Consider the following 15,715-nt stretch of genomic DNA (forward strand, 5'->3'; position numbering starts at 1 on the left):
TGAGTTGAGTGAGTCATCGATAAAACACTGGCTCTAGAAAATGTTCTTAAGTTTTCAAAAACATGAAGAACACTGAGAAAGCATCAATGAGAAGTACCACTAAAGAATGCTAGCACAATGCCAAAGTAACAGCAGTTAAAACAAATAGGTGCTTAGCATCAAGGAAACCTAAGCCACCAACTGGCTCTATGTTTCCACTAGATAGGTTCATAAACTATATGAACTGTAAAGCTATAAAAACATAAAAAAATTCTTCTTTCCCTTAGTGAAAACAGGTCCAGAATAACAGAAACACCATTAGCTAGCAGCTCTAAAATGCATGACCTACTACTGGCCAGCACAAGAAGTATGACTTGCTTCATTTCCATCCTAGGTTGTATCTTCCTTAGGCTACCTAGGAGTCCCCAACTCAAGGTAATTGACACTTGTTGGCTGTAGAATACAGCCCAGAATATCTGGACTCTTGTGATCTTTCTGCCTCAGCCTTCTGAGTAACTGCAGGTGACATGTTTCTAAAAATAATAATAAGTATTCTTTAAATATTTTAAATTTGTCTTTCATTTAGATAGCTTCTATAGTAGCCTCTTCATATAAAATTGTGAAAAGAATTCAAGTTTCTGTAATTCTTGGAAATTTTGTCCATCAAAAGCGACTTATGGGGCACTTACTAACAGCAGAGAGCCTTGTCCTCAAGGACATAAATAGAAAGGTATTGAATGTTTTAGTCTGAAAATATTCTATACTTGAGTTTTTCAGATACAACATGTATGCATGAACACTAAACTGGGTCAACTAACTATAAATACATTATAAAACCTAAATATGAATAAGATTACAGTGGACAGAGAAAGCATTGTATTGAAGATAGAATTTGAGCTACTCCTGAAGCAATTATCTGGAAACAAATAGAAGTGTGAGAATTACACAGTGGGAACAAAAAATGTTAAGCAAGATGTCTGAATCTAATAACAGAATTCAGATCCAGCACTAAGTTTTTGTTCTGGTTTCCTCACTTCAGCTTCAGAGATTGCTGAGTGTCCTTGAGAGAAGCATAATTCCTCATTTGGACTTACTGGACTAGACATAAGGATTAGGAGATTGGGAGCATTTTTTTTCCTAACCTTGGGATTGTTGAACTCAAAGTTACTAGCATTTGGACTGAAGAACTTGTGGCTGTAGGAATCCTGGTCATTTCAGAATGCATAGCAGCATCCCTGTCCCATACTTGTAGTGCCTCCCAGTGGTTGTAACAAGTTAAAGAATCTGCAGCTATTGCCAGGTTTCCCCTGAGGTGAAAAAAAAATCACTCCCTCAATTTGGGAACCACTAGTGTAAACAATGAGTCATAGAAGGAATGGAGTTGGCTTCCCGTGTGGCAGGGCGATAACTAGAATTGCTTAAACAAAGAGCAAAGTTTGTGTTAGGAAAGATTAGGACAAAGTTAAATAACTAGGGCAGACACATACTGACAGTATTGTGAATACCAGAGCCTGCAAGAGGCAGCCATAATAATACTAAAGCCCGTGTGTTCCTAATTGAAATTGGTGTTTTGAAATTCATTCCACAGAATTAAAAGGGCAAAGTGCCACTAGGAGGTACTGAATGCAAAGGGACCTATTACATGAGCTAGGTCTATGTTAAGGGCTCATACCAGAAAGGCACCTTTGGAAAGAAAGAAAGAAAGAAAGAAAGAAAGAAAGAAAGAAAGAAAGAGAGAGAGAGAGAGAGAGAGAGAGAGAGAGAGAGAGAGAGAGAGAGAGTAAATGCAGGGGAACTTTGCAGAGAGAAATGTGATGTCTGAAGAGACAGAACACTAGAGGTGAAGGCAAGGAAAGAACCAATGGGAAAAGCAGAGTTGCTATCCAGAGGACTCCGGGGAAATGAATGGAAGGGGGGACATTTAATTAAATTGACTCTGCAAATGATAACTGTAGACATTTTAGAATTAGCACAAGAGCAAAGGAGAGGTCATGCCTGGAGGATCCTTTGGAATTACAAAAGGCTGAAGTCAGTGGAGGAATGAACGTTCTCATTTACACTACACTCTACTCTGGAGGAAGTGGGCCTGAGTGTTTGAGAGGAATGGCTTCTTCCGTCTTATGGACTGCTGTCTTGAGTGAAAGAAATCCAGTGTGGGTATCCAGGGAAGGGTTACGTCTTCAGGATTCAATTTTAGAGGCCCCCAACTAGCATGCGTAGTTTCTTTCACATTCCATTGTGTATTCAACTGGACTAGAAAATCTAGTTTTACTGGTGCAGGAAATGAGATTCACAAGAAGTTGGCCAGTCTTTGCTGTAGGGTATACACCGCCAAAAACAACAACTACACTTCTGTCACCCTCAAATACACTGTAATAAAAAAATATATAGAATTGGGTGGATTTATTGAGGGTATCAATGTAGAGTCTAAATTAAAGCAGAAAAGTTAGAAGATGCAAGACATGGAAGACGATATCCCACAGAGGAGCCATAGGTCTGGTCACAGAGAACTAGGCCTGCGTGGAAGTTGAAAATATCAAGAGGAGAGATATTTTCATAAGGAAGGAAAATGCTGCATTTTGATAAGATCTATGCTTTTGGACACAAAGAATTTTATGGAAATTATGGTAAGAGCTGTACCTCATTTGAAAATATCCATTTATATGTATTTATGAAGATACAGAAACCTTGACTCTGCCTGCCTTCTGTGCCTTCTCAGCCTAGAATCAACATCTATCTATCTGTCATCATGTCCCATCCCTAAAATATACCACATATGCAAATCACTGGATTTCCACCATCTTCTGTTTTCAGAACATTGCCTTTCCACCTTCTTCTACCCATTAAACTCCTGTAGGCTAGGGATTGGCAAACATTTTTTCCAAAAATAATCACTTAGCGTTTTAGGCTCTGAGGTCCATTTTGTTTTTTGTCAAAGCTACTCAGCTGTGCCATTTTAATATAAGTGTAGCCATGAGCAATATGTAACTAAGCAAGTATGGCTGTGTTTCAATAAATATTTGGAAGGGATTCAGTGAATCACATCTGGCCCTTGAGCCTTGATTTACTGTGCCCTGATTTATTGTGAACAAACTCCCCAGGTGTAAATCTGAGAACTTCTGAGAGGAATCAATATGCATCTTAAGTCACCTTGCACCTTCTGATTTGCCTTTCAAAGAGAATACTATGGTGCTATTCATCTGTCACTAGGGTACGAATGTGTTATGCTTTTCATGTCTTCATGTTGCTTTTGAAATTGCTTTCTTTAAAATGTGTGTGTGTGTGTGTGTGTGTGTGTGTGTGTGTGTGTGTGCGCGCGCGCGCGCGCGCGCACATGTAGGGGTCAGAGAACAGCTTTGAGCATCGGTTCTCTCCTTTTACTATAGGGCTGGAGTACAAAAGTGAGGCCATGGGGCTTGTACAGTAGACAGATTGACCTGCTGAGCCTTCTTGCTGGCATAATTAATTCTTAAAAGGAGACTTGTAATAATCCCACTGTTTTGAAGGCTGAGATGAGAAGATGGTGAGGAGTTCCAGGCAAGCTTGGCTACATAGCAAGACCTTGTCTGAAAACACTAAAATGAAAAGTAAATTTAAAAAATAAAAATCCCTCTAGGGAATCCAAGTCGGTGAGTCACAGAAGCATTTTGAGAGCTTAATTACCATTGAAAAACTACCTTGCAGGTTTGTAGTAAAGTAGTTCAGGAAGGGATCGTGTAAGTCCAAGAACCATAAAGAGAATGTGACAGGAAAAGATGTGAGCTACAGACTTCTGAGGCTTAGCAGCCGAAAGGAGAGAATCTGACATTAGAACGGGTTAAAAGCAACAAAAAAGGAGTTTGAATCCTGAGAGAACAACACCAAGGGACATCACATCATATGGAGTAGATATCACCCGCCACCTTCTAAGTCCATGTGAATAATGTATTTAATGCCAGCACTTTAATACTGGAAAGAGGCTCAAATTTTGAAAAAAAAAAAAGAGAGCCCAACAAAATGATTAAGAAAGGGAAAGAATTCATTTATGAACATCTCTTTAAAAAAAAAGTCAAGTGTGTGCTGAGCCTGCTGATGATCAAAGGGAGATGGGAAAGGGGTTTAGAAATTCCTGAATGCTAGAAACACCAGGAAAGGGAGAGTGAATGAGGGTCAGCTCTACTGGGCTTCATTCTTTACATGAGTATGTCTTAGGCATTGACAAATTCTTCTCATTATGAGATTTGAAACATTTACAGGCAATCTGAATAATACATACCAGGGAATGTTGTGATTAGTAAAGTTCTGTTCTCATAGAATATGCTTGCTTCAGATGAGCAACAGCAAGACAAATTATTGCTTACTGAGGAAGAACATTCTGTAATTGTAAGTATGGTAAAAGAATTTAAAAGTGTTTATATTTTCCTCTTACAAGCATCAAATATATGAATTTTTAGATAATAGGTGATAGTTTAGATTTATCTGATTTAATGTGAGACATGCAAATGGCTATATTATTCCTTATTTTCATCCACTTATTCGTTTATCTATTCACTCCACATAATTCATTCTTTCTTGTTTTTATTATTGAGACTATAATATAATTGCATTTCACCCTTTCCTTTCCTTCCTCCATAAATCTCCTGTACACCCCCACCCACTCTCTTTCAAATTGATGGCCTTTTTGTGCACTAATGGTTGCTTACCTATATGCATATACATAACTTATTCTTTCCTATGACTTATCAGGTTATATGTAGGTAATACAAAAACTTTTTCAGCCCAGGGCCATTCCTCCACAAACGACCAACTTATCCAGACATGTATACAAAGCAAGTTTACAGTCTATTGACAAGGCTAAGGAAATAAAAAAAGAACAGATAAATTAAGTAGAGTGCAATAAGAAAATAAAGAAAGTATCTCTTAATCCAGGTGAGAGAAAGGAGAAAGGTTATGGAAGCTTCCAGGAGAGGTGCATTTCTGATGGGTTTTGAGAAATTCTGAAAAGGTCTCAATCAGACAAAGTATGAATAATCATCCTTGGTAAAAATATTGCTACCTTCCAAGGGAAGAAGATGGCAAAGCACTAGGCCAATTTGGAACAATATACAGGGAACTGACAAGTAGTTCCAATTGTTTAAGATAAAAAACGTTTAAAGCAGATAACAGTCTTACAAGGAATAAGTGCACTACCATGACATCTGCTCTAAGACAGTATCTTCTACACATGATAGGGAAGTCATACTTATGAACTCTCACAATATGGTTGCCCTAGACAATGCCTACATCATGCCAACACCAGTTAACATACCAACATGGATGAGGGAAATTTTATGAGGCCTGACCCTTAGATGAAGAGCTACTGGGAATCAATGGCTGCTGAGAGAAGGGGAGTCAGTCTTCTTCAGGCACCCATCCCCCTGATTAGTTATTCAATCCCAGGTCTTCATCCCTAAACAAACATACACAAGGAAGACTTAGTGGACTCTGTAGGAGTGTGTGTCCATGTGTATGTGTGTGTGTGTGTGTGTGTGTGTGTGTGTGTGCAAGAGAGAGAGAGAGAGAGAGAGAGAGAGAGAGAGAGAGAGAGAGAGAGAGAGAATATAGATTAAGAAAGATAGAGGTCATGAAATTAAGAGAGGAAGGTCATGGGAAAAATTGGAGGAAAAGGGAAGGGGTGAAAATGATGTCAATATAGTAGACATGTGTGAAATGCCCCTCAAAAAAATTAGTATTAATAGCTGCATTCTAATATGGTCATAGGTGTTTTCTTTCCTTTGTTAATTTCTCTCTCTTCCAAAAAGTCTTTCCATTAACAAGATCACACGCACATGTAGTCAAATAATTACAAGGCCCTTCATAGCACTTATTCTACCCTTGCCATTATTTTAAACTCTTTACATATATAGAATGATTTTCTTTACAAAACTACTCTGCAAGGTACCATGGTACTATGACTGATTCTATTTGACAGCTGAGGAATGGAGCCAGTGAGATGAAGCAAGTTGGAGACGTTATCAGCATTCCTTAAGAGTGTATTACTGGGGTTGAGGATTTAGCTCAATGGTAGAGCGCTTGCCTAGCAAACGCAAGGCCCTGGGTTCGGGCCCCAGCTCCGAAAAAAAGGAAAAAAAAAGTGTATTACTGCCTCACTCTAGAACAATGGTTCTCAACCTTCCTAATGCTATGACCCTTTAATACAGTTCCTCATGTTGTAGTGATCCCCAACCATAACATTATTACATTGCTACTTCATAACTGTAATCTCCTACTATATTGATTCATAATGTGTTTCATATATAGGATAACTAATATGTGACCCCCAAAGGAGTTGTGTCCCATAGATTGAAAACCACTGCTCTAGGCTTTGTACTTTTGTTCTCTGTGCTGCTGCTAACTTTCTACCTCAAGAGATTATGTTTATAACATTCCTTACTGTAATTCATCTAAAAGCTGATGTGACAAATAAGCACAGAGACAATCAGATATTTGAGGACTAGGAGGCTTACAGCAACAAAACTTGTAGTCAGAGAAGTGTAATTGAAAATAGCCTAGATGTCTTTTGTAAAATTATCTTTAATAGTTTCTACAGTCTATCCCCGTCCCAGTCTGCCCTCTGACAGTTCCTCATCCCATTCTCGCTCCCCCATGTCTCCTAGAGGATAACCCACCCCACCAGGCTTCACCACTCCTTGGGGCTTCAAGTTTCTTGAGAGTTAGGCGCATCTTCTCTGACTGAGTCTAGACCAGGCAGTCAACTGCAGTATATTTGTTGGGGGCCTCATATCAGTTGGTCTATGCTGCCTGTTTGGTGGTTCAGTATCTGAGAGATCTCAGGGGTCCAGTTTAGTTGACACAGCTGGTCCTCCTACAGGGTTGCCCTTCTCTTCAGTTTCTTCCCTAATTCAATCAGAGTGGTTCCCAGTGTTTGTCCATTGTGTGCACACATTGGAAATGATGAATTCAAAGAAGTTAAATGCCAAAAATGTCTAAATAAAAGAGAGACTATAAGCCATGTGACTCCAGGAACCATATTATGTCTGATTAGAAAGGAAACACAATAATCAACACTGTATTCCCATTTGAATCTTGGCTTTCAAATTTTAGTTTTGTGCCCTTAGGTAATAATTTATCCCTTCTTTACTCTAGTTTTCTTCTCAGGAAATGGGATAATCCAATTGTCATTGGATTTAGCAGTTTTATACATCTATAATACTTAAAAGGGTAGCTAGCAAGTACTTAGAAAAGAAAATGAAGAAAAACTTAGTAAATTCATAAAAACTAGAACTGAATAGTTTACATTCACCTGGAAGTTTGGTAAGTGTCTTTGACAGTCAGTCTGGAATCTGTAATGTTAAAATACTCCTACTTGATTCCCCTGTATCATAAAAATATGTGTAGAAAAGTGGATCCTTGCAGTGCAGTGACGATCAGAAGGTCCCTCTCTCTATGCTTGGCCATTGTCTCATCTGTCTTATATTTAATCTTCTAAGTGATACTAAGGCATGACTTTGTACCTGTCTTTATTTTAATGTTATAGCACTTTTTATTGGTATATGATGTTTGCTAATTTATTTTACTTAACACAAACTCGAACCCAAAGTCCCACAGGTGCTGAGTATGACTGCTATTGCTGATCTAAACACCCAATCCTAATGCACGATATTTTGATTCATGTCTATATTAAGAAATGGTCAACTTATAGTAATTAGCATATCCATCATCTTAAACATATATTATTTCTTTCTGGTGAGTTGATCCAAAATCCTTTTTCTAACTTTTTTGATATATATGATACATTGTTGCTACTATGTTCATCATACTATGCCACCTAAAATTATTTAATTCCTCCAATAATAGCATTATATCAATTTACCCACCTCTTCTAATCCCTCGAAGTTTCTGTGAAATAAACTTTGTCTACTCTCAACTTCTATGAGATAAACACTTTCAGATTACATAGAAGTAAGATCCTGTTTCACTTAAGATAGTGTCATCCAGTCCCAATCACACAGCTTCTGTATACATTTTTTTAGTGGTAGCCATTTGTTGCAACACTAGATGCAATAGCCTTCTGAAGAGTAGAAAATCCTTGACCATGATGTGTGCCATTCACATAACTGTGGAATTATGTTTTCTGAAAGCCTTCATAGCTTCCTTTTTTTTCCTCCTCCTCTCTCTCTCACCCCATCCTGTTCTTCAGGTCTCATATGTGAAAGCAATTGACATCTGGATGGCAGTGTGCCTTCTGTTTGTGTTTGCTGCCTTACTGGAATATGCAGCAGTGAACTTTGTCTCCAGGCAACACAAGGAGTTCCTTCGTCTCCGGAGACGACAGAAGAGGCAGAATAAGGTAGGGTAATCTCTCAGTATAGAAGCTTGGGGTGGTAAACCAGAATGCATGAGTAAGAAGATGAACTTTATTCTTGTTGTAATTACTCCTCAAGCAAGTCATTTAAAATGCTGGCTAAGGTTAAAATGTTGAGTAAAAGGTTGGGTAAGGTTTGAGTAGATAAAGTTACAAGGCATGCAGTGAAACTCGAATTCAAGGTAAATACACGTAATATAAATATATCCAAAATAGTGCACGGTATATACATATACTAAAATTATTTGTTGTTTATAGGAAATTCAAATCTTACTGGGCTCTCTGATTTTTTTTATCTGACAATTCTAATCAGGCACATATATTCAAACTGACAGTTATTTTAGAATCTTGGTTGAATACAGATCATTTTTATGTGTGTGACTATGTGTGTGTGTATGTGTGTGTACATAAATGATTTGATGTTTTTCATCAGTTAATCTGTATTTACGTCAGTAGTTCTTGTACTGGCTAGTTTTGTGTGTCAACTTGACACAAGCTGGAGTTATCACAGAAAAAGGAGCCTCAGTTGTGGAAATGCCTCCATAAGACCCAGCTGTAAGGCATTTTCTCAATTAGTGATCAAGAGGGAAGGACCCAGCCCATTGTAGCTGGTGCCATCACTGGTCTAGTATTCTTGGGTTCTATAAGAAAGCAGGCTGAGCAAGCCAGGGAAAGCAGGCCAGTAAGTAACACCACTCCATGGCCTCTGCATCAGCTCCTGCTTTCTGACCTGCTTGAGTTCCAGTCCTGACTTCCTTTGATGATGAACTGCATGGAAATAAGCTGAATAAACCCTTTCCTCCCCAACTTGCTTCTTGGTCATAATGTTTGTGCAGGAATAGGAACCCTGACTAAGACAGTTCTTAACCTTCCTAATGCTGTGACCCTTTAATACAGTTCCTCATGTTTGGTGACCACTAACCATAAAATGATTTCATTGCTATTTCATAACTGTATTTTGCTACTGTTATGATTTGTAATTTAATTATCTGATATACAGGACATCAGATATGAAACCCCTATGAAAGGGTCATTTGACCCCAAAGGGGTTGTCACCAAAAGGTAGAGAACCTCTGCCTTATATAAACAATGCCCTACAGGGGCGCCCTATATGCTGGAAAATTCAGTTAGGCTAAAAATCATTGTTTGACCTCAAGTTTTGCACAGAAACCTTAATATTTACTTGATTCAGAGGTTTACATTTGAACTTTGTAGTTCAATATATCCAGTTTAGTAGGTCCCAAACTTGCCTGCACATTACACTCACCTGAATACTCTTCAAAACTTCCAAACTTTGGCTGCACCCACCACCGATTACATTACTATTTCAGGATGGGGATTAGTATTTTCACAGCTCCCAAGCAATTCCAGTGTGTGGACATACTTGGAAAGCAAGCTTTGGTTTATAATCCCAGCTCCATAAAGGATGACAGAAGCATTGTACCTGGTTTGCACTTCTGACTCGAATAGAAACATGGCTGTTGATATACAAAGTGTTACCTTCTATAACAATACCACTAAAAAGGGTCAAAATTTAATGTAGACTACATGGGCTATTCTAGAAATCTGCTCTCCATGACCCCTATAAGTTAAACCTGCTGGTGAAGGTAAATCAAATAGTGACTTATATGCTGTTATTCTGGAGTTTAAATATATCCTCACGCCTTATTTCTTATAAATACCTAGATATAAACCTCAGGCGTTATTAGATGTTGTTTACTCTGAGGAGTCTGTGTGTGTGTAAGATCCCTGCTTCCTGGCTGCAACCACCATAGGTTTTTAAAAGCAATCCAAAAACAGATACTGCTGGACGACCTGTCTCTTAACATTTCTAGAAATTTTTCTCTGTCCAGTCTAGGAACACACACTCACACACACACATTTTCTCATGCATTGCTTGTTGACATTCAGCATTACATTTTCTGTGGAAGCTAGTTATTTCTTCAGAGAAGTCTAGTCGAGTGGCACAAGTTCAGAGAGTCACTTGTTCTTTCCCAGAACTATTGATTTGTGATATTTCAGCTCATAAACAGTGCAGTTTGTACCACATCTTACAGTGATGTAATTGTCTGTGGGTGGCTTAAGTTACTCAGCAACCTCTTTTAGGGGCCCAGGCTTACCAAATGTTGCTCTATTACAATGAGACTTTCCTAGGATTTGTATGGGAAATTATAATTCTAAGTGCCGTCCTCTGAAGACAGTGACTCAGGAGGTTTGGAGGGAAACAAAATGATATAAAGCATTAACTGGCTCTTTGGGTGATTCTAATAAAAAAATAAAAACTCACTGCTTGGGACCACAGAAAGTAAGAGACTTTTATTTTCTTTCAAGAATATGAAGAATTGCTAACACATTTAGATAGTCAGTATAGAAGATTATCAGGCTCAATGGGAATGAATTCTGTGATTTCTTGACAGTACTCGCATAATAGAATAATAGCACTTAAATACTAACTCAGTTTTTAAACTATAACTTGTAAGTCTGAAGAGACGAGTGGAAAACACGGAGTGAAAATACAAGTAGAGAGAAAAGAAAGGGAGTATGAAAAACAAGAAGATTAAAAAAAATGGCAGTGCCAAATGCATCTGCAAATGCCACAAAAGAAAGTAGGAAAGTGCCTTAATTAAAAGACAAACATTGTCAGATGAAATAAAGCTCAAATAAAATCCAATTCCTTCTTGCCTGTAATATATACAGTTAAAAGGGCAATACCAACATCTAAAATTAACATTCTCTATCCATCTGTCAGGATATCATGAAAATGCTAATCAAATAAAGCAAGTTCAGGGCATTTAATATTTAAGAGACTTTCAAAATCTGCTACTAAAGCCAGGCATGTGAACTCACAACTGTAATTCCAACATTTAAGAGGCCCAGATAGAAGATTGTTGTTAGTTCTATGGTCAGTTTTGGCTACATAGTGAGTGCCAGACCAGCCTAAGCTACAGTGATAACCTGTATCTAAAAACAAAAGCAAATACACAAAACTATTACTTATATGCAGTAATTACATTGACAAAGAGAAACAAACCCATAGTCATAATGATCAATTTTAACATACATCTTTCAATAATTGACCCAAAAAGTAAATTAAAAGAATAGTAGGATGTAAACATAGCAACAGGATTAATAAATTCACTGTACCCACAACTGCAGAAAATACATGCTTTTCAAGCACAGAAGGAATGTTGTATTAAGTTTACCATGAGCTGAACTATAAAACAAGTCCCAACTGTGTTCAAACTTGCTTTTCTCTTGCTGTAATAAACAAATTGAGGGAAAGCAACTTTGTGGAAGAAAAGGGTTTATTTGGCTTCTACTTCCAGGACATAGACTATCTCTGAGGGGAGGCAGGATAGAAATCTAAGCAGGTACTCTAAGCAGAACTTACGGAGAAAGAGTAGTCATCTCATGCTTGGAGAGCTTTCTTATACAACCCAGGACTACATGCTTAAACATGGTACCATCCACAGTGGGATGCTCCAACCACCAGCCCCACTCACCTATCATCCATCACTCAAGACATGGCCAACGGCCAATCAGGTGGAGGCAGTTCTTCAATAGTCAGTTCTTCTTGCCAGGTAAGTGTAAATTTTGTCAAGTTGGTAACAACTACACAGCACATCAAAGGACTGAAATCAGTTATAAATAACTGCTAAATATGTGCTCTAGTTAAGTGAACTCAGACTAAGTAGCAATAATAAAATGATAACTGTAAAAGTTTGAAAATTAGAAATACTTCTAGGAACCCAGAAGGGGGATAACATTTGAAATGTAAACAAATAAAATAACAAATAAAAAATACAAAAGAAAGACTTCTAGGATCATCTCAGCCTTAAAAATAGTTCTCAAGAGGAATTATACAATATTTTAATTGAAAGATCAACTATGAATATCAAAATATATTAATGGACATAAAGCCAGATTTAACAAAAATGCATGCTTCAAAAAACTATTTTATAAAGACAGATTTGTAAATCAATTATCTAAACAGCTATCTCATAAATATAGAAGAACAAATGGGAAAGTAAAACACAAAGTGTGTAGAAAGACAAAATTGAATTAACTAGAACAATGGTCCATTGAGTTTATTATCTAGCCATGAATATTCTCAGCTAAGTATTTACAGAGATACTAGACTGTAGTAGTTTAAAGATTAACTGGTAGGTGAGAATGTTGAGAAATCAAAAATAAATTACTTGATAACTTATCTCTCAAGGGAAGAGATAGGGTAAAACGAATGTCTGTATACATGAGACATGATCACACTACTTACCTGCCATGTCTTTCATTCATTTGCTGATCACCTACTACGCTAAGTCAAGAAATGTGGGGTTGCAATAGAGAACGAGACAAAGAAGTGCCAAGTGAAATTTCAGAAATAGGAATACACTTTTCAGATCAGTGTATAAGGTTTTATTTTATGCTAATAGACAAGAATCTTAGGAGTTGTCTTAAATTTGCAAATAAGCTATTGAGTTTTGGGATGAAGATGAGGCACCAAGATGTGTAGAGAGAGTCTCTTGTGTACTATATGGAAGCATAACCTGTCAATAAAAATCTGGTGGCCCGTTAACTGAGGCAGGAAATAGGAGGTGGGTATTCCAGTAGGGAGAGAGAAACTCTGCGATAGAGTCAAGCACACGCAGGTAGAGATTTTCCCTAAACTTTGAGGAGACAGATAAAATTGAGGAGAGGTAACCAGTCATGTGACACTCAGAGAATAGAATAAACAGGAAAATTAAGTTATGAGCTAGTGGGATAACAAGCCCAAGCATTTATTCATAAATGATAAGCCTCAGAGACACTATTTTGGGAACTGGGGCATGGGGAGGGGGGGAAATCCTGCTGATATACAGATTAGTTAGAAAAATGTATATAAAAGATGGTGGTGACGTAGACTACAATATTGGTCCTGAGAATGGAGGGAAGTAGTCAGATTTAACACTAAAGCATCCATTCATTCACAAATATTTATTTGCTACCTACTATGCATCAAACACCATCTAGAAATTTAGACTTCAATGTAAAACAGGACGGAAACTATATAATTCTTTGATGAAGCTTACGTTGTAGTGGTTGTTGCTTGAAGGTGAAATCAATGGGCCCATGATGCTTTTACGTGAGGTTGTGAGCAAAAGAAAGAAATGCAATATGACATCAATTTTTGGCTTAAGCAACTACGTAGTTAGAACTGGATAGCTATTAAATTAAGATAAAACTTACTGTAATAGATGCAAATTTAGAGTTGAATTCCAGGCTCATATTTGATATGACCATATTTAGATTACTATGAAACAGCTCAGTAAAGTTGGCAAGCAATTAGATGTGGTCATGAGAGGGATAGAATCTGGAGAGTGACCAGGAAACAGATAATGTTTGAGCTTTGCAAAGGTGGGAGAAATCACCCAACAAGTGAATGGAAATAAAAATGTTCTGAAAAGGAAGCACTCTGTCACTTAGAAAGCATGTCTGGACGAGATTGCAAAGAAAAATGAATAAAGGAAATAGTGGCAGATTTTAGCTAGCACTCACAATTGCCTTTGTCAGGTGGGGAAGGTGGAAGGAAATATGTTCATGAAAGATTTTTCTCCCCTAAAATAGAAGATAAAAGAGTATACTTGACAAAGTTTATACTCAAATGAAAAGGAAGATATTACCTCTACACTGAACAGAAAGCATAAATTCAGGAACAAATCTCTCTCTTTTTTTTTTTTTTGGTTCTTTTTTTCGGAGCTGGGGACCGAACCCAGGGCCTTGCGCTTCCTAGGTAAGCGCTCTACCACTGAGCTAAATCCCCAGCCCCAGGAACAAATCTCTTAAGAAGGTTCAGAGAGAGAGAGAGAGAGAGAGAGAGAGAGAGAGAGAGAGAGAGCGAGCATAGAATCCAAAGCAAAGGTGTTGGCTTCATATAGAAGAGTATATCTCATTTTATCCCTGATATCATTGATCACCAACTCATTAAAGAAGATATCAAAGCACAGAGAAGTTAATTTGTCCATGTTTGTGCCCCAGAAAATGACACAGTAGAATCTCAGTTAAAATATTATCTCCTGAATCCAAACTATGCAGAGGAAATGGGACAATACCTGTGATTGCTAATCAATTGGTATGTTCATTGGCAGTAAGGTGAAAGCTCCTACTTCTGCCCATGAACTCTGAGGTTCATTACTGGAAAGAAGAAATGAAGATACTTTGAGAGAGAAGGTAGAAGTGTCCAACAGCAGTTTGGAAGAGTGGTAAGGCTAGTTATTCAAAAGAAAGAGATGAATTAGACTGCAGAGGGAGCACATCAGTACGTACCCACACAAGATCAGTGATTATGAAGCTGATGTAAGAACAATCAGTACGCAGGCGTGTGTCTTCACTCAGGAAGCTACCAGGCTCAGGTGCTGGCAATGAGATGGCAGATGCTTGAGCGTAGTTTCAGATGCTTGAATGAACGAGGGTAGTTTTTCTAGGTGATTACCAGTAGGTAGGAGGTAAGGAAAGCATGATGGAAGAATTGGAGGAAGAGAGAAAGGAAAGAAGAAGGAAAGGGAAGGAGGCAAATGGAGAGCCAAGAACACTTGTGAGAGAGCAGTTGTGGTGATGTGCCAGAAACTGGGTAGGTAAGTGTGGGAGAAAATGAAAGAGATACTAGGTATTTACATGAAGTAGCTGGGTTTGAGGAAAGGGAATTTTCATAGAATATGTACTGGGATGTGCTGATAACTACAGCTTCTCTAAGGTTATGAGTTCACAGCTTCTTTGAATTCATGAATGCAGCATTTCTGGCATAGGCAGAAAGTACGGCTTTACCTTACCATGTCTGGCTTCTGGCTCTTAGAATTTTTCTACCTTCTCCTTCCATTGTACTTCCTGATCTTTGGGGGGGGAAGGTGTGAAATATGCCAAATGAGAGTTATAATTACTACCTTATAAAATGTACTACTTATTTAAAAATGGAAGTTTCATGTCGCCATGTCGCCCACGAAGATATCCTGAAGTCGGTGCATCTCAAAATTGGTATTTAAACAACACAAGTCTCACGGCTTGAGTGAAAGGCTATAATGAAGAAAAAGACAACATTATTTGTACCTTAGGAAAGGCAGATTTTCTTTTAACTCTTTATGTATACAAATGCATTCAATCCCTATTTTAAGTATGAAAGAGTGGAGTCATAGAGCCCAGCTTATTTGGAAAAGTCCTGACTTAGGCCCATTATCTCAATGGCTTTAGCCATTGATTTAGCAGTTGTCCTACATTAATCATTTTAAGCAAAATAATTACTGAATTAGAATAAAAGGAAATGTTTTTTTTTACCTCCACTCTGTGCATGTAATTTAAACAAATGAAAACTTTAACACATAGTGAAAGCTAAAAAAAAAACAATAAAAATAAATGAGGAAA

At 37.8% G+C, this 15,715-nt stretch overlaps 1 protein-coding gene across 4 annotated transcripts in view; it reads left to right on the plus strand.

Annotated features, from left to right (window-relative positions):
- Positions 1 to 15,715, plus strand: part of Glra2 (glycine receptor, alpha 2) — a 221,347-nt gene that overhangs the window by 161,332 nt on the left and 44,300 nt on the right. For all 4 annotated transcript variants that reach the window (XM_003752039.6, XM_008773152.4, NM_012568.4 and 1 more), the window contains 1 exon segment: positions 8,159 to 8,308. In XM_003752039.6, the coding sequence (XP_003752087.1) occupies positions 8,159 to 8,308 (150 nt within the window).

This window comes from Rattus norvegicus, chromosome X (assembly GCF_036323735.1).
Source record: "Rattus norvegicus strain BN/NHsdMcwi chromosome X, GRCr8, whole genome shotgun sequence".
Classification (NCBI taxonomy): domain Eukaryota; kingdom Metazoa; phylum Chordata; class Mammalia; order Rodentia; family Muridae; genus Rattus; species Rattus norvegicus.